Source organism: Ceratotherium simum, chromosome 1 (genome assembly GCF_057802395.1).
Source record: "Ceratotherium simum simum isolate JZ-2026a chromosome 1, ASM5780239v1, whole genome shotgun sequence".
NCBI classification, from domain to species: Eukaryota; Metazoa; Chordata; class Mammalia; order Perissodactyla; family Rhinocerotidae; genus Ceratotherium; species Ceratotherium simum.
The window spans coordinates 107,130,556-107,155,193 of NC_141900.1; the positions used below are offsets into that span (position 1 = coordinate 107,130,556).

General features: G+C 43.2%; 1 protein-coding gene across 2 annotated transcripts in view; it reads left to right on the plus strand.

Annotated features, from left to right (window-relative positions):
* The window catches only part of DPP6 (dipeptidyl peptidase like 6), a 746,707-nt gene that overhangs the window by 546,591 nt on the left and 175,478 nt on the right, over positions 1 to 24,638 (plus strand). For both annotated transcript variants that reach the window (XM_004430585.3, XM_004430586.3), the window contains exon 7: positions 8,680 to 8,761. In XM_004430585.3, the coding sequence (XP_004430642.1) occupies positions 8,680 to 8,761 (82 nt within the window). The remainder of the gene's footprint in view (positions 1 to 8,679; positions 8,762 to 24,638) is intronic.

Genomic DNA, 24,638 nt, shown 5'->3' on the forward strand with positions numbered 1-24,638 from the left:
AGAAAAATGGGGGGAGAGCACTAATCCCAAAATAAATAAATACATACCTTCATGCATTCTCTTTCTCATTCCTTCTTTCTCTCATTCTCTCTCTCTCTCTCACCCCCCTCCCCCCACACACACACCTAAGAATTTCAGAATAATCCAGTCCATGGTGGAAAGTCATTTGATGACAATGGACCAGGTCTTGGGCTTATGGCAGAGAGCGCTACTCGTGGTCCTCCATGTGGGAAGGTGGCACCCAGGCCTCCCCCTCTGATGGAAGGGCCTGCTCCACAGGAACTGCTATGAGGTGGACCCAGCAAGAGCTTAGCAGACAAAACTCCCTCGGGGTTTCCTTTTTCTATAAGTCAGTTGGAGATTTTTTTTTCCACTTTGACCAAAGCAGGAGATTAGTCTTCAAAGAAAAGCTAATTGGCTCTGTGTCCTTGAGCACTAATCACTTATCCACTTTGGGCCTCCTGTTTATCTGAGAAATGAAGGGCAGATTAGTTTCCTGGGGGTTCAGTAACAAGTTACCACAAACTGCGTGGCTGGAAACAACGGAAATTCATTCTCTTGCACTTCTGGAGGCCCGGAGTCTGAAATCCAGGTGTCAGAAGGCCCTGCTGTCTCTGAAGCCTTGTAGGGGAGCATCTTTCCTTGCCTCTTCCAGCTTCTGGTGGACGCAGTCAGTCCTTGGTGTTCCTGGCTTGTGGATACATCACTCCAATCTCTGCCTCTGTCATCACATGGCATTTTCCCTTTGCGTCTGTTCTGTGTGTCTTCTCTTCTTATAAAGACACCAGTGATTGGATTAGGGCCCCACCTCCATTTGAGAATGACCTCATTTTAACTTGATTATATCTGCAAAGACCCTATTTGAAAACGAGTTCATATTCTCAGGTCCTGGGAGTTGGGACTTAAACATACCTTTCTGGGGGACACAGTTTGACCTGCAACACATGGCCTAGGCTAGTTGATCTCCAAGAGGCCTGCAGCAGGTCTCCAGCTTTCATGACTGGGTTGGTTGCAGTGCCACCACTGGAGAAAGGGGACAGAGAGGGCTCAGTTTCACACGTGTTGACGTTGAGGACTGGTGGGGTGTCGACCAGGAGATGTCCTGTACTGCGTCTGAAGTTTAGGTAGAGACGTGGGCTAGGGATGTGGTTTTGGAGCTCCTAAGAATAGGAATTGTAGTTGAGCATGATGCTGAAGGAGATCACCTGGCGTGGGGGTGTATGGGATGAGAGGAGTGAGTGCTGTTATTGGGAGCCCAGGACACTCTCTTCTAAAGAGTAGGCAGAGGAAGAAGAGCCCACGGAGGGACAATTTGGCAATTCAATGGTAATGGAAGATCTCGGGACAGCAGTTTCAGCTTCACAATGGGATGGATGCACATTCCAATGGATTGAGGTTGGGATGGAAGGTCAGAAAATGACCATTGCATGTGATCTACTTACTTAAGTCTGGGTGAGAAGACAAGTAGGGATGGAGAAGCTGTGTCAGATAAGGTGTTTTTTGTTCCTTGCTTTGTTTCACTAGTTTTGTGCTTAGATGGGAGAGTAGCCTTGGGGAAGGAGTAAGAACAAAGAGAGGGGATGCAGATAGAAAGAGCAGACTGAGCAAATCCTGGAGGAGGCTGAAGCTACATAAAAGTTTAAGCCCTGAAAACACATGGAGGAACCTTAAATGTACATTGCTAAGTGAAAGAAGCCAATCTGAAAAGGCTACACACAGTATGATTCCAACTCTATGACATTCTGGAAAGGACAAACTGTGGAGACAGTAAAAAGATCAGTGATTGCCAGGGCTTGGAGGAGAGGGAGGAGGGAACAGATCAGATGGACAGAGCATTTGTAGGGCAGTGAAACCCTTCTGTATGATTCTGTAATGGCGGATACGTGAGATTGTGCATTTGTCAAAACCCATAGAACATACAAGGCAAAGAGTGAATTCTAATGTAAACTATAAAATTTAGTTAATAATAGTGTATCGATATTGATGCATCAATTGTAACATATATACCACACCAATGCAAGATGTTAATAATTCAAGAAACTGAGGGCAGGGCAGAGGGGGTCTATGGGAACTCTAGTTTCTGCTCAGTTTTTCTGTAAACCTAAAACTGCTCTGGAAAATAAAGTTTATTAATTAAAAAATAATAACTAATAAAAATTTACCAAGAAAGTAAGGGGAAAGGAAGGGATTTGGTGGTTCTAGGCTGGAATGGAAAAGGAGGTAGAAAGGGAGGAGCCAGCCTAGACAGGAAAGGGGATGCCTCGTGCTCTGAGACCGAGGCAGGATGGACAGGTACCCACGTGTGTGGGTGGAGGGAGCACAGCTGCCTCAGTGGCAGGGAGCCTGGGTGCCAGCTGAGTGTTCCCAGAAGCAAAGGCTGAGTGTGCAGAAGGATTATTGCAACTGATGCCTGTGAAAGACAAGAGGGGGAGCAAGCAGGACTGAAGGGAAAGGCTTCAGGCCACTGTGCCAATGTGACAGCTGAGAAGAGAAAGGGGGAAGGAAGCAGGAGTGGCCTCAGACTCATGCAGATTTGACCACCTGGGACAATCCAACAGGAAGCTCAGAGCAAAGGTTGCCTGGTAGAGGGCGCCGCACTGGTGGACATGTCAGCCTCCAGGATCCTCGCCATGCTCAGTTGTTGGCAGGGGGCTGCCCCACAAGAGCGTGAGTGACCTGGGCTTGCAGCGGAAGCCAGCTCTGATGACGTGAACAGCTGGGAGCCATCAGTGCACCTTGCAGCTGAACAGCAAGTTCTTCCTGGAAGGTGATCAGAATAGTGCCCTTCCTGTCTGCCATGTGTGGTCATCTGCTCAGAGGAAGGGGGGCAGTAGATAAAAGGGGGTGTGAAAAGAGCAGGAAAGATTGGAATCGTCATTGAGAAGAACGTCACTAACCAAGACTTGGTTGTAATGATGAGACGGGTTAGTATCCAGCTGAGGTTAGAGACTACATTTCGCTCTGTGTGTTGCTCTGGTAGTTCCCAGTGGTCTAGGTATTTCTATGAGGGGGTGGATTGAGCACAAACCCAAGTTGAGCATTTAATAGGCTGGGGCAGAGAAAGGACTGTGCCAGGGAAGCCATTCAATGGGGGGTTTAAGCAGAGGATGAGTGACCATCAAGTCAGTCATTGGAGAAGAGACCCCCACGTGGAGGGGAAGTTGGAAGAGATCACCCTGAAATCCACTTTTAACCTGAGAGCATAAGAATCTGATACCATCTCATTGCAATGCAAAAATACAGGTTTATTTCATAGAAACAAATGAGGAGGGCGTGGCGGAGGGCTGAGGCACCTAAACCCAAGCTCCCGTGTAATACAGGAATTTAAGCCATTTGTTTGGTTGCCGAGTTCATAGAGTAAATTCGTTCTTATATCTGATACATTATTGGACCTTTTGTAAAGTTACGTGTAGATAGTGGTGCATGGTCGACCTAAATATTTACATTTACCAGTGAATAAACGGGCTTTTATCGAATATTTACTAGGTAAGTTCTGTTTTCTCCTATACAGTGTATTACTGAGTCCGACCCTATGAGACAAGCATTATTATTCCCATTTTACACACAAGGAAACAAACATTAAGTTTCTCTGTTACCCCCAGCCCTACTGCTAGTTAGCAGCAGAATTCAGAATTAAATTTACAGCCTCTTGGAGTCCTTCCCGCCACATCCCAGCTTCCTCCCCTGTGTGAGGTACACTTTGGAGTTTTTCTTCAGACAGATGGCGCCAAATCCAGGAGGCAACTCACTTCTGGCATCTTGGAGCCGGTGGTTTACCTTAGAGAGACAGAGATTCACTAGCTAGAAAGAAATAAAAACAATTACTTCTTTAGCGTGGACTATTCATTGTTCCTCTTGATTTTCGTGGCCATTCGGTGGGGGCAAGGGTGGTTATTCCCCATTCCTCGGGAGAAGGAACCAGGGCTCCTCAGAGAGTTGCACTGACCATGTGATCAGTGTGTCGTGATGCTGGAGCTCGGGTGCCAGACTTGGGATCTCTAGCCCGCGGTGTTTCCTATTGCTTTGCTGCCTCTGTGCTGTAGAGACTTGTCTGATGTGTTGGCGACGAGGGGAGGGAAGTGTGTTTTAGCTTCAGAGAGGGAGTAGAGGTCTCCGGGCACAGAGGAGTAAAGGTAATCAAGTTGGAAGGTGTGTGTGACATGACGTATCTGCCCTGGTGCCCCTACGGTCTTCTGAGCACATTATCCATTTGGAGATTCCTTTTCCGGTTAGCATTTATGGGAATTTACGCTTGTTAAAGAGAAGTTAATCTCCTGCTGTTCCCGAATATCCCAGACACCTGCTGGAAATCGTAATCTAACAGAGTGAATTTCAGTATTAAGTAAAGCTATGGAATTTAAACATTTCTTTCTGGTCTCCTAGCCTGTCCTCTGTGATTGGAAAATTCTAAATAAGCCCAGGCCAGGTGAATTCATTAAGTTTGTCTTAAACTTGCAAAAGGACTTTTACTTAGCACCACCGCCATAACCCACCAATACTTATTCATTTGTTTGTTTATTCAAATGCATGTATTGAGTGCCTAGGCTGTGCTAGACGTGAAAGTAATTTTTTTTCAATTCAATATCAAGATCACAGTATGTTGCAAGGGAAATTTTCTAACTTTTCTTTCCTTTCTGTAATAATTTGTATAACCAATGAGATAAGCTATTAAAATTCTTTGGATTTTTTTAGCTTTTTATTTTGAAGTATTTTAGACAAAGAAAAGTTGCAAAAATAGTACAAAGAATTCTCTTATAGTCCTCACCCCACTTCTCCTGCTGTTAGTGTATTTTATAACCACAGTAGAATGATCAAGAACAGGAAATTAACATTGGTACAATATTATTAATTCAACTACAGGCCTTATTTGAATTTTACCCATTTTTCTACCAATGTCTTTTTTCTGCCTCAGGATCCCACATTCCTTTAGATGTTATTTATTCTCAGTCCTCTTCCATCTGAAACATTTCCTCAGTCTTTCCTTGTCTTTCATGACCTTGACCCTCCTGAAGATTTCTGGTTAGCTATTTTGTGAAGTGTGCCTCAATTTGGGTTTGTCTGAAGTTTTCTCATGATTGGAGTGAAGTTATGCATTTTTGGCAAAAATACCACATATATGATGCTTTGTCCTTCTCAGGGCGTCACCCCCAAGGGTTCATGATGTTATTGTGTCTAATTTCTGGTGCCGCTGACCTTCCTCTCTTGGTTAAGCTGCTGTCTGCCTCGTTTCTCCACTGCAAAGTTGCCATTGTTCCCTTTGTGATTGATAAGTATCTTGGGGGAGATCCTTCGAGACTATGAAAATTCTGTTTCTCTTCAAACTTCCACCCACTAATTTTAGTGGATCTTGTCTGCAACATTCATTGCTGTGGTGTTAGTCCATGGGATATGCTCTTTCCTTCCTTCCTTCCTTCTATATTTATTAACTGGATTCTATTGTGAAGAAGAGCTGGCTCTCCTCCCCCGTTTGTTTATTTATTTGATTACTTATTTATACTAATATGGACTCTTGGATATTTATTTTATTCTATGAGTTAATCTGATACTGTCATTAATTATTTTGTTGCTCAAATTATTCTGGCTTTGTTCATGAGAAACCTCTTTGCATTAGCTTCTGCATTCTTTCAACAAGACTCTATCTTGATTGAGTATGTCCTTACTTCCAGACTCACCCTGTATTTTTCCTTCTCCAGCCTGAATACAGTTACTTCTCCAAGGAGTCCTATTTACCTTTTTTGGAAGATGGTGTTTAGAGACCAAGATGTGGACACTGGGTGTGCTCATTGTTACTGAGCCTCTCCCTGAACAGAGCAGAGATATATATGCACGTATACTAGTCTGTGGGGACACACATGTCTGTATTTTGGATCTATCTGTGTATACATTAAAAACCGTGAGTTTAGACTGATAACCTCTGATTCCAACCCAGCATCACACAGTTTCTTTTAGTCTTCCCATTCTCCTTATAGCTTTTTTCTCCAACGGTGAGAAACCTAGCTCTCATTATCTCCAAGATATTTATATATTTTACAGTAGTCTGATTCTAGTATTTATGTAAAGTAGTTTCAGATTGCTAACCCACATCCCTGTGAGAAACACATGGACTCACGACATTACAGTGGTTCCTTTTGTCTTCATATTCATGGCATCCAGTCAAGATGCTTTTTCCTAAGTTGCTTATGTTGGTTCTTTTCTTCCCCACCCCTTCAGTGTGGTTTTGCACTTCATCTGTAATATGGTTCTGTTCTGTTCTTAGTGTTTCTATTCCATTTTGGATTCCCCCACATCCTGGTTGTTTTCCATTGTTTGTTTTATTTTTGGAGTGTGTAAAGATGTTGTGAAACCCTACTATGGTCTAAGACAGACTGTTATACCATTAAATATACCAGAAATGTGCTCCTCTCTCCTCATCCCAGTGACCCCATTTCCCAATCCCTCCTTCTTTGCCCCTGCACCCTATACACAACCAATCTCTGGCCTCTGATTTATGCTTCCTGTGTTTCTTTTTTTCACAAATGAGGAGATACATGTATATTTTCTTATATCTCTTTCTTATGTGATGGATCATGTACTATGGATTCTCTATTGGGCTTTGCATAACTCCATATCAGTTTATAGAGATCTTGGTCCTTTTCACAGCGGTACCATACTCTGCTATATGAGTGTACCACAGTTTATTCAACCGCATATTGTTTCCAATATTTTGTAATTACAATGCTGCAATGAATATAACCTTCTGTATAGGTATTTTTGTATTGTTGGAGGTGTATCTTCCAGGAAGTGTTCTATGTCAAAAGTTAAGTGTGCATTTTATGGGGTATTGCCAAGTTTCCCTCTGAAAGGATTGTACCAATTTGCATCTCCACCAGCAAAGTATGAGAATGCCTGTTTCCCCATGGCCTCACCAGCACCAGCACAATGCATCATGCTTTTCTTTCTTTCTTTCTTTCTTTGGGGCCAGTTTCATAGGTGAGAAATGATAGTTCAATGTAGTTTCAATTTGTATTTTTCTAATTTTGCATGTTTGAGTACTTTTTAATACATTTGAGGACCATTTTTATATCTTTTGTGAATTGTCCATTTATGTGTTTTTCTCATATTTCTGTTTTTTTTTTTTGGTCTTTTGTAACCTCAGTATTTTAGAGTTCTTTATATTTTAGGGATATTAGCCATTTGTCCATGGTATATGTTATGAATATTTTCTCCCAGTTTGTAAGTTGTTTTTTGTTTGTGATGTTTTTGTCATGCAAAAATTTTTAAATTTTTATGTAGTCAATTTTATTACTCTTTCATTTTATCACTTCTAGATTTTGAGTCATCCTTAGAAAGACTTTCTGCACACAAGGTTAAAGTGGAAATCACTCATGTTTATGAAAATACTTTGAAACATTAAAACCATAGAAGTGGGAGGGTTTGTCAAAATTCACTTGGAACCTGGGCTATTAAGACCTCCCTTACTTTTCTGACTGCCCCACATCGGCCTTCCCAGCTGATTCCTATTACCACTGTCAGCCCTTACCTGCTACCTTATTACCCTATCTTCAGGCTTCCCTGGTTTCTCCAGATCCAGGGACACCATCTACAACTACCCCAGGGCGTTGCAGACTAGCTTGCCTTCTCCAACACTTTTTACCCTTAAGTGTATTCTGTTTTGTCATGGTAATATTGTTTAGCAATTACTTTAGAATTTCCTGGTGAGTCAACCCACTTCACCTCCCTTCCCTTCTTGCCTCATCTCCTTTGTTCAGGCAACTCCTAAAATTCAGCATCTTCCTTTTCCAAAGACCATTCAACCATAGTCTCTCTATGGATGAATGAGCGCATTCACAACTATGTCTTCTGCATAAGAAACATTATAGCCAAGGGATAGGGTGCTCACCTGACGGAGTCTGCTCTATTCAGCAGAACACAGATATAATTCTTCATGGGGAGTGGCGTCGTCTGAAATAGGAAAATCAGTCTTTTCTACACACTGTAGACAGTGGTAGCTACAAAATATACTGAAATATTTAATACTTATAAAAGTGTTAGGTTTTTTCATTATGACTTTTATTCATTATGACCTTTACCTAAGTACATATGCAGGATTTTGTTAGCGTGGTATTTTGCATATCAATAAATGAAGAATGAAAAATGTAAGTGATGTTTGAAAGGAAAAAAATCTTTCAATCATTCCCTTACTCCTTCTTCTCTCTCTCTCCCCCTCCCTCCCTTCCTCCCTATCAACACAAACCTAAGGGTGGAATCTGTTCTGAGGCCACTGGTTTTAGAGGGTCAGAATGACTGACATTATGCTTAGAGAAAACTTATCTGCTAGGAAAGCCACAGATGGAGATATAAGTTATGGGGATTTATTACTGCATAGCTATGCATTTCCGTTTTTAATTTTGACCATTCTGGAGACTTTAAAAATTGATCTACAGACCTCTCTGCCTGTTCTCTCTTGATGAATATTTACTATTTTGGTTAGGCAATGATGGAGCTATTTCAGCTTCATGTAAATTACAGACGTCTGAAGAAATCTAATGGAGGCTGAATGAGACATATTATTTAGTAACCCAAGCTCCTGAAATTGATGCAATGGGAGGAGAAAGGAGGAAGGTATAGCTGGAGGATAAAATTATAGCATCTTAAATTCTTGTTTCCCACCATTTGCTTTGTTGTTGTTTTTTCTTTCAGGGATCCTCAAAGTCTAGATCCACCAGAAGTCAGCAATGCAAAACTTCAGTATGCAGGATGGGGCCCTACGGGCCAACAGCTGGTAAGGAAATCAAGTTCAGTGACCATGTTTTGATTTTGATGAAGTTTGCATTTTATGGGATGAATATATCTCCTTGTACTCAGTCTCTGTGTGTGTGTAAATTAAATTTTGGGTAAGTCCACCAGGGTGTCTGCGTATGTAAAATGGGCACTTCTTTTTCGGTAGAGATTTCTCTTGAAATTGGAATGGCGTATGCTTTGGTTCCCATATCCGATCTCCTACAGCGGTCTCTAACTGTCGCTGCGTGTAGACCACAGACCTACTGTGAACTCAGAGCTAAACCTCATCAGAAGGGCAGCCAATGGGAGTTATCAGAACCGTGGAACACTGAAAGTTTCCTTCATTTTGTTCTTGGAACTCTGGCTCATTTCAGAGTTTTAGGAAGAAAGTAGATGTGCTGGCTGCGCAGGGCCTGGGCCCCCTGTAAGGAGCATCACCATGCGATTCCCCACAGCTCGTGCGGCCTCTCGGCTTTACATCAGACATCTTCATGGATTCCCACCCATATTGGCAAAACTAAGGTGTTTGGAGAAACTGTGAATAGCAAGGATGGTGTAGTAAAAAGGCTCTGAATAAACGGTTGTAAGACGAAGGTTCTCACCGGGGGTGTTCACGAACTAGCTGATGCTGGGCCGCTCAGTGGTGTCAGGCCGCAGTCAGCGGGCCCAGCTAGTGAGTGACAGCTTGGGTAAGGGGATCCCTCAGGTTTGTTCAGCTCTCGCCTTGCATTTATCTAAAACCAGATGATATTTATCAGTTCTATTTAGCTTAATTTCAAGAGATTACATCACACTTTGCAGAAAGTCCCACAGTTTGAAGATCAAGTAATGTTTTTGCTGTGTTCACGTCACCATTTTCTTCTGCATGTTTAAGCTGGTTAACTAAAGCTGCATTTTAAAAACTCTCTTTCCCTAAAACGGCACAGAAAATGATCATTTTAAAAAATCTGGGGGCCCAGCGTGGTGGTGCAGCGGTTAAATTTGCCCGCTCCGCTTCAGCGGCCCGGGGTTCGCAGGTTCGGATCCCGGGTGTGCACCGACACACCGCTTGTTAAGCCATGCTGTGGTGGCGTCCCATATAGAGTGGAGGAAGATGGGCACGGATGTTAGCCCAGCACCAGTCTTCCTCAGCAAAAAGAGGAGGATTGGCAACAGGTGTTAGCTCAGGGCTATCTTCCTCAAAAAACAAAACATAAAAAGTTCGGGGCGAGATTGTGTTGGATAGGCTGTCCACTGTCTTAGGAATTGAAATTGTCTTATTTTTCCCAGTAGTACAATTATATTTTCCTGGTTGTATATTAAACCATTGCCTTGAATTGATTTAAAGAAACAGGAGGATATAGGCCACAAAACTATATTAGCTATTAGTGAAGTGTCTCTGATGCTACACACTGGACAATCAGATATTTTGAAAAGCACATTTAACCAATGAAAATGAGAGTGTGACAGGAGGTTGGGAGGACATTGCAAGCTGACTGGGCAGAGGGGCCACAATCAGTCAACTCAGTCATGAGGACACAAAATCTGTCTTTCCTCAAAGGTGCCAACTCTCAGACAACTCTCACACAAAGAAAACCTGCAATTTTGTAGGAGATTGTAGAGGACCTAAGTGTTCAAGGCTCATGTGACTGGATCTCTAATAGTTGACATCAGATCCCTCAGAAAGTCAGTGACTAAAGCCTTCCACAGAGGGCTATCCCTGTTCTCCACGGATCCTTCGGGAGGATCACACCCTGGCCTCATCCCACCACTCCGGGAGAGCAGCGGGAATGGGCAACCTTACCGAGTCGTCATTGTGCAGCCTCTTTATAGTCCTCAGGAAGAGGACATCGTGACTTGAGCACTGGGCAAGGCCTCTTTCCACCAGACCTGCTGCCTCCTTCCTTGTCGCCCAGGGATTATCACTCAGCTTGTAGACTCACACGTCACCTTGGCACATGTGAGAGGCCAGACACTATAACAGAGGTTGTGCAGCCTAGTCCTGCCTTCTGGACAGGGCTTGCGATTTAGAGAAAAATTAGCCCACAATTGCCAAAGGAAGAGGTGTGTGTGCACACGCACGTGCACACGCTTCAGAATTATGCCTGGAATCTGGAGGAGGAGGTGTGTGTGCATGCTTGTGCACACGCTTCAGAATTATGTCTGGAGGAGGAGGTGTGTGTGTGCACACGCACGGGCACACCCTTCAGAATTATGCCTGGAGTGGGGGGGGGGTTGCACGCACTTCAGAATTATACCTGGAATTTGGAGGAGGAGGTATGTGTGTGCACACACATGCATGTGCTTCAGAATTATACCTGGAGTCTGGAGGAGGAGGTGTGTGTGTGCCCACATGTGCACACGCTTCAGAATTATGCCTGGAGTCTGGAGGAGGAGGTGTGTGCGCATGCACGTGCACGCCCTTCAGAATTGTGCCTGGAATCTGGAGGCAGATGGCGTTCCGGTTGGTCACTCTCCAGACTCCTTCCTCCTTAGGCCTGCCCCTTCACTGCCTGAAGCCACTGCTGCCTCTGGGACAACTGACTTCACTCTCATGTCACTCCCCAGTGGACAGGGGAGGGTTAGGTGATTGCAGAAGTTATCATATGTAATCTCTTAAAGAATAACCAGCAACAGAACTAGACAGGTGTCAGCTTCTCTGAGAAAGCTCCCTGGCTCCCCTCCCCTCACTGCTAGGTGGCCCTCTCCGGGCTCCCAAGTCACCCCGTGCAAACTCCTGTCTCATCCTGTTCCTTGCTGCACGTTGAGTCTCTGCTCGGTTGGGCGGCCTCTGCCTCAGCAGTCAGCACTCTTCATCTTTGGGTTCTGAGTGCCCCGCACAGCACGTGGCACTCAGTAAGTATCTGTTGAGGTAAAGAATGAATGCATGAACGGACTGATTAATTAAATAGTTAATATATTCTTGTGGTCCTTAACCACTTGAGCATGAAGCAGGTGGAGCGAGGCAGATAGCCAGAGTCTATGCGTATGTCGAGGATCTTACTAACAGTGAGGGAAGTGCAACTTCCTTTCTGCTTCAAGGAAATGAATGTTAAGTAGTAATTGCTAATATTTGGGCTTAGTACCAAAAGTACTAATGTGCTCATGGAATTTTTGAGTTCTTAAACTTTTTTAAACTTTGGGATTTTTATTATACAGGTCTTGTAGTGAGTATACTAGGCAATATAACTCATCATTGAGAGAGCATCCTACGTGATGGAGCAGGAGTCAGCACACTTTTTCCATAAGAGGCCGGGTAGTACATGTTTTAGGCTGCACAGGCCCACACGGTCCCGGTCGCCACTACTCCGCTTCGCTGTTGCAGAGAGAAGGCAGCTGTAGGCAATATAGAAACAAAGGGACATTGCTGTGTTCCAATAAAACTTTATTTACAAAAACAGGTCCTTTGGCCTGCAGGCTGGGTTTGCTGACCCTTGTTTTAGAGGATCATATGCTCTGCTAGCCGTCCTCAACCGGGGAAAGCCTGACCCTGGAGCAGCCTCCTGCTGACAGGTACTCTGGGTGCATGCGGTCACTGCAGGGGGATCCACAGCCCCCGAGGAGGCCGTGCAAGCACTCACAACTCCCTCGCTGCCGTTCTATTTTAAAAAGTAAACATTGCTCCCCAAAGGAAATCTACTCTAATTATAATGAGTCAAACTGAAATGAGTAATTCTCCTCCAGGAACAGAGAACACAGCTGCAGCTAAAGTTCACCAGAGAGCTTCCGAGCATCATCCCCTCCTTGTGTGAGTGATTTTGTGATACTTCTGGTTCAGGAACCCATAGATCACAGGAGGATGACACGGTCCCAGGAGAGGGCTATAGGCATTTTCTCCAGTGCCTCTACGTGGCCTCCAAGGAGTGGCTCATACCTTACAGAGTACATTTTGTTAGACCTTCAGATCACATCATAGGTAATAAATACAGCCTGCCCGGCCCATGCGTTGTTAGAGGACAGGGAAAAGCTTGAACCTGGAGAGGCCTCCATCCTGCCAGAAATTTGTTTCTGAAATGGTGATGGTCATGGTCTTAGTTGTTCATGACGGAGAACCAGGTTGTTTCCAGAATTTGACATTATCTACTGAGCCTAGAAGTAGGAAAATGGATCTGGCTCGACTAAACAGGATTAAATGAGAAAACACATGTAAAAGGTTGACCAGCTGCCTCCCCATGCTTCCCCTTCTCTCAGACTTCATGAAGTCAGTGTATATAAAGATTTACATGAAAAACATGCTATTTCAAAATTTCTCTCCGTACTGTCTTTCTCCATTTATCTTCAGCAGATGAACCTCTGCCTAAATTGAGAACTCCTCTGAGTTTCTTTTCTTTGATCAGTTTATGAAGCCCTGCCCCCCAGGCGTGTTTGTCTATTTACATGAGGTTTTGTCTCTGCTAACCTAGAATATGATTAAATTGTCTGTTTGGAGATATCCGTTCATTTCCTTATATGTCTTCTCTGCTAGCGACATTTAAGAAAAACAAACACACTTTGAGGGCAGCTGCAGTGGCCTTCGTTGCACTTACGGCACGCAACACACCTGGAGGGACAGCCTCTTCAGGTGCCTTAGCAGGTTAATATGCAAGCATAGGGAACTTATGTCAGTTTGCTGCATATCAATGTTTTCCTTGGGAACCAAGTGCTATGGAAATTTTGGCAAATACGACTGCACAGCATTAGACAACATTAAGAATTCAGGGCTGGAATCTTTGCTGGTACACTCAGAAGATCGGAGACAAAGAGCATGGTGTCTCTCTGGTTGGCCTGCTACTGCGATGGTGATAAATGACCAGCTTGGAAAGAGATGTTTAATAAGTGCATTGGGAAGTCTTCAGTGCAGAGACAGCTTCAGAACGTGAAAAATGAAGAGCAAGGAGAGTAGTTGTCTAGAGAGCTGCTGGAGCTGGGGCCGGAGCTGTCTTCTGGGAGCCATGGTGGGGTGGGGGTGATGACAACCCCGAGGGAAGAAAACTGAGGAATGCCCACAGGCTCCGCTTTCCCGCCTAGAAGAGGAACCAACTTACCCATAATCTCCCAGGGCGTGGAAGGCTGTGGGACGGACAACAGCCAGCGGCTGTTCTGTGTCTCCCTGAAGACAAGAGAATAAAATGAACTATGTTTACCAAAATGGGGGGATTTCAGCTGGAGTTTATGAAGAATTGCCTTGATCATGTGGCTTGTTAGACCTGAGGATACTTTTCCAGGGAAAGTCAAGGATAGATAACTTATCAATAAATGGTTCAGATAGCAGCTCCCCTGACAGGGTCTCAGGGGCAGGGCAGTCTGGACTCTCAAACATTCGCCCAACTCCTAGGACTCTCTGGAGTGACAGATTTGATCAAGGATTGCTGTGGCCAGTCAGCCAGCTCAACGGAAAGGACCCGGAGGACCAGTCCTTTTGTGTATGCAATTTCGACATTCATTTGTTCACTCTTTCATTTACTGTTTCAATGAATTCCTCGGAAACACTTCCTGTGTTCCAGGCCTTCTGCCAGGTTCTGGGGAGGCAGAGGAGAGGCGTGGTTCCTTACTTGCTGACTTCAGCTTCTCGTGGGAGACGTATCTATCACTGCGTTTACTAGCTCTCAGCAACGGCGACTGCTTCGTGTTGCTCTGCCCTCTTGCACGGTCACCCTCGGAAATGTTCCTCAACCCTTCCTGCCGCATCTCCGTGCACTCCACCTGAGCGAGGTGTCCTGTCCACAGCAGGGGCTGCAGGAGTGGGTGACTGCCCTCCCTGTGTGCTGATCTTGTTTTTAACCAAGACTCTTGGATCCTCCACTCTTGATAGTATGATGCTGCCTGGGACAAGGCCCTCCCGAAGGCCTCATCAACTCAGCGGTCATGCCCTGCTCACCTAATATTGTTCCCCTCAGACCAGTTCAGCTCTCAGCAAAAAGTCTCAGCCAAGACCTTGAAGTCTAGGCCTCCTTCAGGGACTGACCAGATCACCTGTTGTGGTTGATTCTCTCCAGCCCACACGTCCATCGGGCTTTCCTTCCTCATGGGAACCTTTCACACCTGCGTTCTCTGAGTTACCTGACGGGGCACCTTTCCATGAGCCCTGGGCCATCCCCCACCTTAGTGTCTGTACACTTTCTGAGGCGTGTGACGTGACAGCTGTGGTCTTGAAGGACTGAGTCCATTCTAAGGAAACTAAACTTTAAAAATCGACTTCCTTTTAGTCCTTCTGTCTCAGTGCTGTTTTTCCGTCTACTTAACAGCACCATTTCATTGAAGGAGGTTAGTTTTCTTTCTAACATGTCAACGGCAAAAAAGAGTGAGAGTCTTACTTCGCCCGTTCTCGAGAATCGGCTCACACTCCCCTCCCAAAGAAGTGTTTTCACAGGTTTTTCTGTGAGTCAGTGAGGGACTCAGAAAAACCAGAGCTGCAAGTTTCTTGCTCCCACACTGGGTCACTTCACGGCATTTGGGTTTCTCTTTAAAGAAAAGGAATTTTTAAAAGTAGTCCATTGACGTTGTAAAAAATCATGCTACCAAAATGTCAATAACTCGACATAAGATACTAGATGGAGAGATTGTTCTTGAAACACCAACCACTTTGTTAAATGGAATAAAGGGCAGATAGACAATAGATCTTTAGGGGGGAAGTGCATTTGCTTCGTGCGTCTCTCAGGCGTGGGCTTCTATGAAAAGGTTGGCAGCGTGGGGAGGACCATCCGCTCTCAGTGTGATACAGAGTGCAGACTGGGGGGCCGTGTGGGTGGGGCTCACTGCAGCACTGAGCCAGCCGGTGCAGCCAGGACACCGGCCACCACGCCGGGAGCGAGACAGCGGGAACCCAGGAACTGACCCGACTTTAAACCTAGAAGCCCCGATCTAGAAACCCCGTCAAGGTGTCATGGCCATCTCCTCAGTCTCAGAATCCGAAGGTCCTGATTTTGAGCCTCAGAAGGGAAAGAACGTTTTATTTAGTTTGTTCTGTTTTTCAAGGGCCATTAATAACAAAAGCTTTGGAGTCAAAAGGGCCACATTCAGACCTTGGTTCTGGCACTTACTAAAGGCGTGATCTTGATTAAGATGCTTAATCTCTCAAAGCCTTAGTTTCCCCATCTGTAAAATGGAGATAATTGTGTGTATCTTGTGGGGGTCACTGTACGGATTAAGTTAATCTATTTAAAGTGTGTATACTAAAGAACCTAGTATAAAGAAAGTACTCGATAAATGATGGCTTTTATTGTTGTTGTTGCTATTAAGATTATTACTTGGCTTAACCAAAATGTAGAGAATGAGAAAAAAATAAGAATTTCATCAAATGAAAGTTTGGTATGTGTCGGAAGTGAGTTAGGCTGCACTTGATAAAGCAGGGAGATGCAGGATATACACGGGGATCTGGGTGTGTGTCCAAAATGCTCAATCTCTTCTCTGACTCTTCTCCAACTCGTGAGGGTTAAGGGATGATGTTCAGAAAACATACCGTCAATTCTTATTCCTCTAAACCTTTAGCTCTGCGTAGGTTTGTAAGTGTCTGTCTCTTTAAAGAAGGCCATTACCAGGTGACAGCGATTCCCCTGCTCTGATGCCACCCCAGAAATTATCCCTTGAACAGAAAGAATATGTTCCTTATGAGAAGCCTGGGCAATAGATCCCCAAAATGTGTTTGTCTTCTATCTGGAAGTTTGTGCCTTTGACCAATATCTTCTCATTTCCCCCTCCCCCCAGCCCTTCATGACCACCACTCTACTCTCGGTTTCTATGAGTTCAGCTTTTTTAGATTCCACATATAAGTGATATCATACAGTATTTGTCTTTCTCTGTCTGACTTATGAAATGGTAACCACGTGATGGGATGGAAGTGTTAGCTAATCCCATGGGGGTAATCGTTCTGCAAAAGAGAAGAGTATCAAACCAGCACATGGTACACCTTAAACTCACACAGTGTTATGTGTCAATTATCTCTCAATAAAGCTGGGAGAAAAAAAAACTAAAAAAAAGCCTGGATGTCCTCCTGCTTCCTTCTCTCAGCCCCCTGGGGAAGCAGATCTCCCAGTCCTGGGACCGCCAGCTGGTCAGCGGTTCTCTCTCCTTACCTGGGCAGCCACCAGGGAACTGAGCAGAAATGGGACGGGCTGCCTCCCTTAGGTCACAGCCAACCCCAAGGGCGTTATTGCTCACCCAGTTCCAAGTAACAAAGGGGGCAGGGAGCGTTTGATCGACGTTGACAAGTCCAATGAGGGGAGAAAGATTGATCTTTCCAGCAAGAGGAGATTATTTAATGAAATGTCGCATACATGGAGAGGACCAGACTGAAGTGACATCCCATTAATAACTTATAAAAGCCTCTAATCAGTTTGGGTTAATTTGGTATTCATTGTAAAAACATTCATCATGGGCACTGAAGTCCATGACAGTAGCCAAGCAATTAATATCGCCGGCATGGAAATCGCCTTATGTATCCTCAAATAATGGATGAAGCGGGTTAGTGAGTGACTTACCAGCTCATCAAGGATGCTTTTCAAATTTAACACAATATGTTATCACTTCCTGGCTCTGTGGGACTCAATCACTTTAACATTCACTGGTACTCAAGTAAATAAGCTGAGTTTTTGAACCTGCATGGATGGGGCAGGAGAGCAGAGCTACCTGGGGGTTATAGTTAAAGAATGAGGAGAATTAGGAAGTGGTTTTCGGGGCTTTTTCCTTAGACCAGCAGGCTCTCTGAAGAAATGGGGATTTCAAAACACAAAAGCAACTTCCTAATTCGTGGGATTATAAAGGAAGTGAGGGAAACAATGTTAATAGTAAATTGTGGAGTTTATTTTTTTGACTTTTGTCATGCTGTATGAATATACAGTAGGGGCATAAGAGAAAATTCATTCTTAAAACAGTACAAAAATTTGTAGTAAGAGTCATAAAGACATTCTCACACTGTAGCACAGAAATCCCCTTTAAAGAGAAGCCACAAGTGATATAGCCAAACACAATCATAACGCTGTTACCTGTAATAATAATTTTTAAAGGCTGTAATTATCCTACGTTAATAGGAGAGCAATTTGGTAAAGTATGGTACGTTGACAGGATGGGCTATTATACAACCATTAAAAATTATAAGGTAGACTATGTATGAACATGGGAAATATGTCATCTATTAAATAATTTTAGGACTAAAATAAGCAGATTGGTGTATGTTTGCATATGGGGAAAGAGAATTATTTGGCCTGGCCACATTATGGGCACTTTTCCCACTTCTAAAAGTTTCTTGGATACAACAACATTATATACTCATTAAAAATTGAAAAGAAAAGAAAATTTATTGCCAACTATGAGGTTTAGGAATTCCACTCAATAGACATGTGCTCAAGCCCCATGGAGGGTGAAGTGCAGTGCTTTTGGGGGTACAAACGTGAATAAACCAGTCCTCAGGGATGACGTGCCTTTAATTCCGTTGGTTTCAAAGCACTGTGCAAATGTATCCTTTCTCCCCGGCTCTGCTGCAGACCCTTCAGAGATATTTTCCAGAACTCACTTGTAAGCCAAAGCAAAATTAAGAAAAAGGGGGGTTTAAGGTTGAAAACTGGGCCTGTCCTAGTTGTGTGCACGTTGGTCTGTGAGGATAAGCCACGTTCTCTTCCTCGTCAGAGCTTCCCTAATGCAATTGTGATGGAAGCAGTGTATTATTTCTTATGAAAAATCTAATTTAGAAGGGTGCCCACATCAGCCGTGGCAATATTAGGTTAGAGAATTTCAGGATAATCTATCAAACAGAATTTAAAAGCAGGGCCAGAGTTCTACATTAAGAAAGAGTGCATTTAATGATGGATTCCTTAGGTAATGTAACAAGGCAGTTATAAATTAAAATAACCTTTTTAGACATTAGGATGGGGAGTGGAGGCCACAGTTATATTTGCAGCCATGGGCAAACCCATCTTTCCTATTACGTGGAGAGAGCAGGTTCTGGAAATTTGGAGTCTTTTCCAGTAGCCTCAGATGATCCACACTGTTTGTGCTGCTAAGAATTCTCCTTAGTGCCGGTAATGGGCTTTTATAGCCTGCTTCGTGGACTTCTCCTGTTTGGGTGGAGGGAACACCTCTTTATCATAATTCCGAAAATGGTTCACAATTGGAGAATATCAAGTAATGGCTCCATCTCCTAGTCTATGTAGAATAACCATGACTTTTTCTTCCTCTAAACTGCATTACACTGTCAGTCCCACTTATTGGAGCAGTTAATCATAGGCTTCCTTGTTTTATTATTCAACTATTTCACTTTTGAATAACTTTATTTCCCAGACCAAATGTAAGCTGTTCAAGGACAGAGAATGTTTTCCATCACAGTTTGATCTTCCATGGCCCGTTGCTCCGTATTGAGCAGAGTGCAGGTTCTCAACAGATCTTTGTCAAATGAATGATATCCAGAAGGGAAAGTAAAATTAAATGTCAGATTTATGGGCATAAGGTCCAAAATCCATGGCAATGGGAAAAACTTGATGTTAAGCTAATCTAAAAATTTTAAGGTTTAACAACTTGTCTGATGCTGAATTAACTCAGCAGTTCAGATTATAAGCAACACCATGAAAGGAATTCTGGATTTTTGAGTCAGACGTTTTTTGCTTAAAGTGTTTGTCATGCTATGAAAGATCTCAAAACAAAGATGTGAGATTTCACTACTAAAACTTGTCAAGAAGAACAGGCGAACTGAGCATTCTGACCAGAGGGTCAGAACTCCTTGGTTTTCCACAGGAATTCACAGGATGAAACCACCCCTGTCCTTATCCCACCAGGACACCGGGTGGTCCCGTTCTGTCTAATATCAGCGGGAGCGGGCAGGCCTCACTGCTGTGCAATCCTCCCTCGGCCTCCGGTCATTGCGTCTGGATTGGTAGACAGCATGGAGACAGACTGGGGCACAGAACAGGAATTATTCAACCTGCTTGAAACAAGATGCTTTCAAGAACTTTTGGAGACATTTTAGGGGCTTCTAATCAATTATTTGCAAATGATTCCTCCTGCCTTTTCTTCAAAATGGACTTCACAGGACTCCTCCTTTATAGCATTTTGTTAGCTCTTCTTGATTATAGCAAATCAATTATAGATACTGAAAAGTCATAATACTTCACTTTTTAAAAGAACCTTTCTTGCTACCATTGTCTTTCTGCCCTTTGACATGGTTGCTCCCGTGATCCATGAGGTTTTATTTTACTTCCCTGACTCCTGGGGAACACAGCTGTCTACTTATGATAGAACAAGGATACAAGGGAGCTTAGATAATTGATGAGTCCGTTTAAAAACAGATCCAGTTGTATTTATTTTAGACTGTGTTTATTTTCGTGTAGATCATGACTAAAATCTAGTTCGGCTATTTCTACTATAAAGAACAACTAGCAAATTAGTGAATTGATTTTTCTGTTTGTTCTTCAATTTGGAAACCTAATCATTTATCTAGATGGTTTTAGTTTTTCCTACAATGGCTTCAATGGCCATTAACAGCTGGCATTATGTTTTAATTTCCTCAGTTGGGCCTGATTTAATTAGTGTAAATTATACATGTTGGTAAGCCAAGTCCAGGCCAACACTTTCATTTGACTTTGCCCTCTGAGTCTACAGATCTGCGCCTCCAGCCCAGATCTCTCCTGGGTCCGTTCCCACCGTGAGCAATGACTGCTGTGTACTCCCCTGGGCTTCTCAGCAATACCAGACTCAGCTTATCCACAATCTGAACTCACCATTGTTTCCGCCAACTTTCTGTGGCTCTCCTGGCAATAATCCCAAATCAGTGAATGGCACCCCCATCTCTTCAGTTGCCCAAGTCAGAAACCTGGCATTCTTGAGTCTTTTGCCTTCCTCATCCCTGTCTTGATCCATCAACAACTCCTGTGAATTCTATTTTCTTGGTGTTGTTAAAACCCATCCTCTCCTCTCCATTCCCACCATCACTTCACATCTGGATTCCTGTAATAGCTGCCTGCCTGGTCTCCCTCCCTGAACTGTTCCTGCTCCAGAATGTTCTCCATTCTGCAACTGAGTGACCATGTCCACTTTCCTATGTAAAATCCTTCCACTGTTGCAGTGCCTTTAGGATAAAGCCCAAACCCCTTAACACGCTGAGCAAAAGCCTTCCTGATGTGCTCTCCCTGACATCTGCAGCTGCCTAACTCCCCAGGCTGAGGACTGGCCATTATGAACTGTGTCCAGTTCCCCAAATGTCCCAGACCCTCTCTCAGCTCAATGCCTTTGTACTTGCTGTCCCTTCAGTCCAGAACCACACTTAATCCCACCCCTCACCCAACTCCTTTGCCTGGTTGAAGCCACCCTGCCTTTCAAGTCTCAGCTTAGCCCTCCCTGCCTTCAGGAATTCTCCCAGAGTCTCACCCCACAGCCGAGAGTGGGCTAGAGACCCTTCTGCCTGCTCTCCTACCGCTGTGCCGTTACCATCATTGCCACGCTTATCACATTGTGCGGTTATGTCCTATTGTCTTATTTTTCTTCCCCAGCAGACTGTAAGTTCCTTAAGAACTTTCTCTTATTCCCTAGTGTATTCTCAGCCCCGTAGTATAGACTTGACTGTTAGTAACATTGACTAAGTATTCAAAGGCTGAACGAGGGACCCAATCAATTAAGGCATATTGTTTACCCAAGGTGAAAATCAATGACCTTTTCTGATGTAAGCATAAACCTAAGGCACATCTGTCATATTTTTTCTGTATTTTCACCTATTGTAGCTGGCCTTCCATCTTGGGCCATAACCTGTGACATACCTCCCTTAAATCTTAACCTTCTTGGCCTCCAAATGAGTCATAATTACCCATGACATCATGTTCAAGTTCAAGCTCAGGCTCAGTGAAATTCCAGTAAACTTCCAGATTTAAAAAATTATAATTGCATGTACATGTATTTAACTAATTTTGTCCCTAGCCATACAAGCTCGTATTTTTTAAATTAGCTGAGAAATGGAATATTTAACGGAAATTGAGTCATCGAAATGTCCTCAGAAGTAACTGCTCCCTATTTCCCATAAGTCTAATCACAGGACAAGGTTCATGACGGACTTGCTTAGTGACTTCTGTCTTTTAAATTTCCTGTGTTACTGCCTTACAAGAGTAGTTGACTCCAAAAATCTACCAAAAGGCACAAAATAATAAAAGCATAAATCAGCCAGTCAACGGAAAAGTGAACTATCTATTCTAGACTGATGAAACACAGTCAAACCTAGCTATAGCACATCTTGTTGTTACATAGCATTAGCCATCTCCCCGAATCCCTGCTGAATCGTATCTGAACCCTAAATCTGTGTCATAACAAAGCCAGCCTGTCAAGCAGCTGGTAGGCCTGCCACTTACCTCCTGTGCCATCAAGAAATGTGCCAGCATATTTGTAATTTCCCATTGAGGTAGCAGAGTCTGTAAATCCTTTCTTCCAATAACCCTAAAATTTTATTGGCCAAGGGTTCAACAGCCTCGTGCACATTTAGTGAAACAAAAAGGTTATGGTGTAGATGATTGTTGAGACTAATGGTTCTTAACTCAGCTACATTAACTTCTATATGGACTAGTGCCTTGGCTCCACGCCCATTCTGGTGTCTTTGGGCCAGGGTGAGGCTTGGGCATTGGTGGATTTTAAACTCCCCAGGTGCTTCTCATGTGCAGCCAGATTTGAGCATCACAGGTTTAGATGCTGGCAGGCAGAATGGGGACTGGATGGCCTCTTCAATAAACTCTGCAGCCTCATGGTCACAATTCCAACTTCATGACAAAACAAAGACTCTGTGAGATTGTTTTTAATCACCAGGCCTATAACAAAGGAGTGTGTACATATAAAATCGCCAGTCATCAGAACATTTCTGGTGAAACCATCACTTCCAAGAGGCAGCCGTAGTCAGTGAGGTGAACAGGCACGTCCAGGCGTGGGCCAGCTGCTCTGCAGTTGACGTTGGTCCTGGCCAATCCATTCAAATCAAAGTTAAGATCAGGATGTTACAAAATTGTTTCATTTTCTTTTTCCTCTAACCCTGGGTGAGGAGTCATTGCCCACACTGGTAGATGTTTTATGTAATATTAATCCATTTTTGTGTGATTTTCTCTGATCAAACCTAGAAGCAATAAAGTATACTAAACAGACAGCCTGGACTGACCAAAGCACTGGGTTTCAGAGACTGAGTCATCACTACGTGGCTGTCTAGGCTGGGACGTGATAATAACGATGATGGCAACACTTGATTTCGGGCTTCCGCTGCCCCAGTCACCAGGCTAGGCATTTTGTTCACCAGATCTCCATTCAGCAGCGAGAAAATAGCTGTTCAGAAAATGTAAATAATTTTCCCCAGATGACCTGTTAGGGATGTTATCGGAACTGAAACCCACCTCTGCTTCTTTCTTTGCCCCAAACTGTACATCTGGGCTCAGCGTCCTCAGCTGAAAAGCTAGAATGACTTATCTCAAGACCAAATGAGTTCATGTCCATGAAAAGTCTTTGAAAATCTTTTGAATGTCCTGCAAATACAAAGTGTTATTATTACTGTGAATGATGATATTTGTATTCAAGACAATCCATAAGAACTTCGTTTGCAATATCTAGAAACTGGCTGTCTCCTGATACAGCCTCTGGTGTAATTCATCTAACACACTTATCTTTCTCTCTGCTAGCGTCCTTAAAGGAAGTGAAATATTGACCTAACTGTGATATTTCCATCTGAAATCTTTGCAGGTTCCATAAAAGAGCTTTCAGAGCCCCAGAGCAGACACTAAACCCCAACGGGAATAAAATGTTCCTCCTGTGAGAAACTGGATCATGAGTCCAGCATGACGTACTCACATTTAGGTGATGTGCGGAGCCCTTTTAGAGGAGGACTAAACACAGAAAATTGTATGTGTCCCCTTCCCCAAGGGGTGACTTCTACATATTTTTTTTTAGTTTTCTACATTTAACTATTTTTTGTTTCAGATGTATTTTTATATCTTAATGAAAAACTTTTTAAAGACGAAAGGATATACATGAAGTATAAAGAATAATAAAATGAACACGAATATATCCTCAACTCAGCATGGACCATGACGAAGATGGCGGTAGACTGAGTCCCATCCCTTTGTGTCCCATCCGACCGCTGCGCCTAAGTTTCTGTATGCTTCCCTGCTGCTTTGTAAAACAGTTTAACCACATACTTATGAATCCCTAAACAGTGTATCATTTACGTTTTTAACTTTCTGTAACTGTTAGTGTACATCTATATACTCCTTTACTTGATTTCTGCGCTCACCTGTGATATTTATGAATATTGATACCTGTAGCTATAATTGAATCTTTTTCGATACTATATGGTAGACTCTTATACAAATATATCACAATCCGTTTATCCAGTCTCTTGTCCATGGATACGCAGTTTATATCCAGTTAGTTTTTAAATTTGTTACAGAATTGCTGTGTACATTTTTGCTCACGCCTCCTGGTGCACATGTGGCAAAGTTTCTGCAGGTTTTAATGTGCATATAGTTGATTACTAATAAGGTTCATATCTTTCTGTCAGTTCATGTCTTTTACTTATTTTTCTTTTGGGTTGTTTGTCCCTTTCTTGTTAATGTATACAATTTCTTTATAATATTTTGAATTATAATTATTTGTCCATTTTAGTATTGCCAATATTTTCTCTCATTTTATAGCTTGTCTTTTCGCTCTCCTTTTGATATACTTTGGTAGAAAAAGATGTTACTTTCAATGAAATCAAATTTATTTGTTTATGGATTGCATTTTTTATGTCTTTTTAAAGAAATTCTTCCCTTCCCTGAGGGCATAAAAATATTCTCCTACAATATCTTCTAAAATTTTTGTAATTTCATTTCCTTAACCCATCTGAAATTGATCTTGGGATAGGGTGTGAAGCATACTTACGATTATTTTTGTATAGCAATAAACGATTGTCCCAGAACCATTTATTGAAAAAGTCTTTC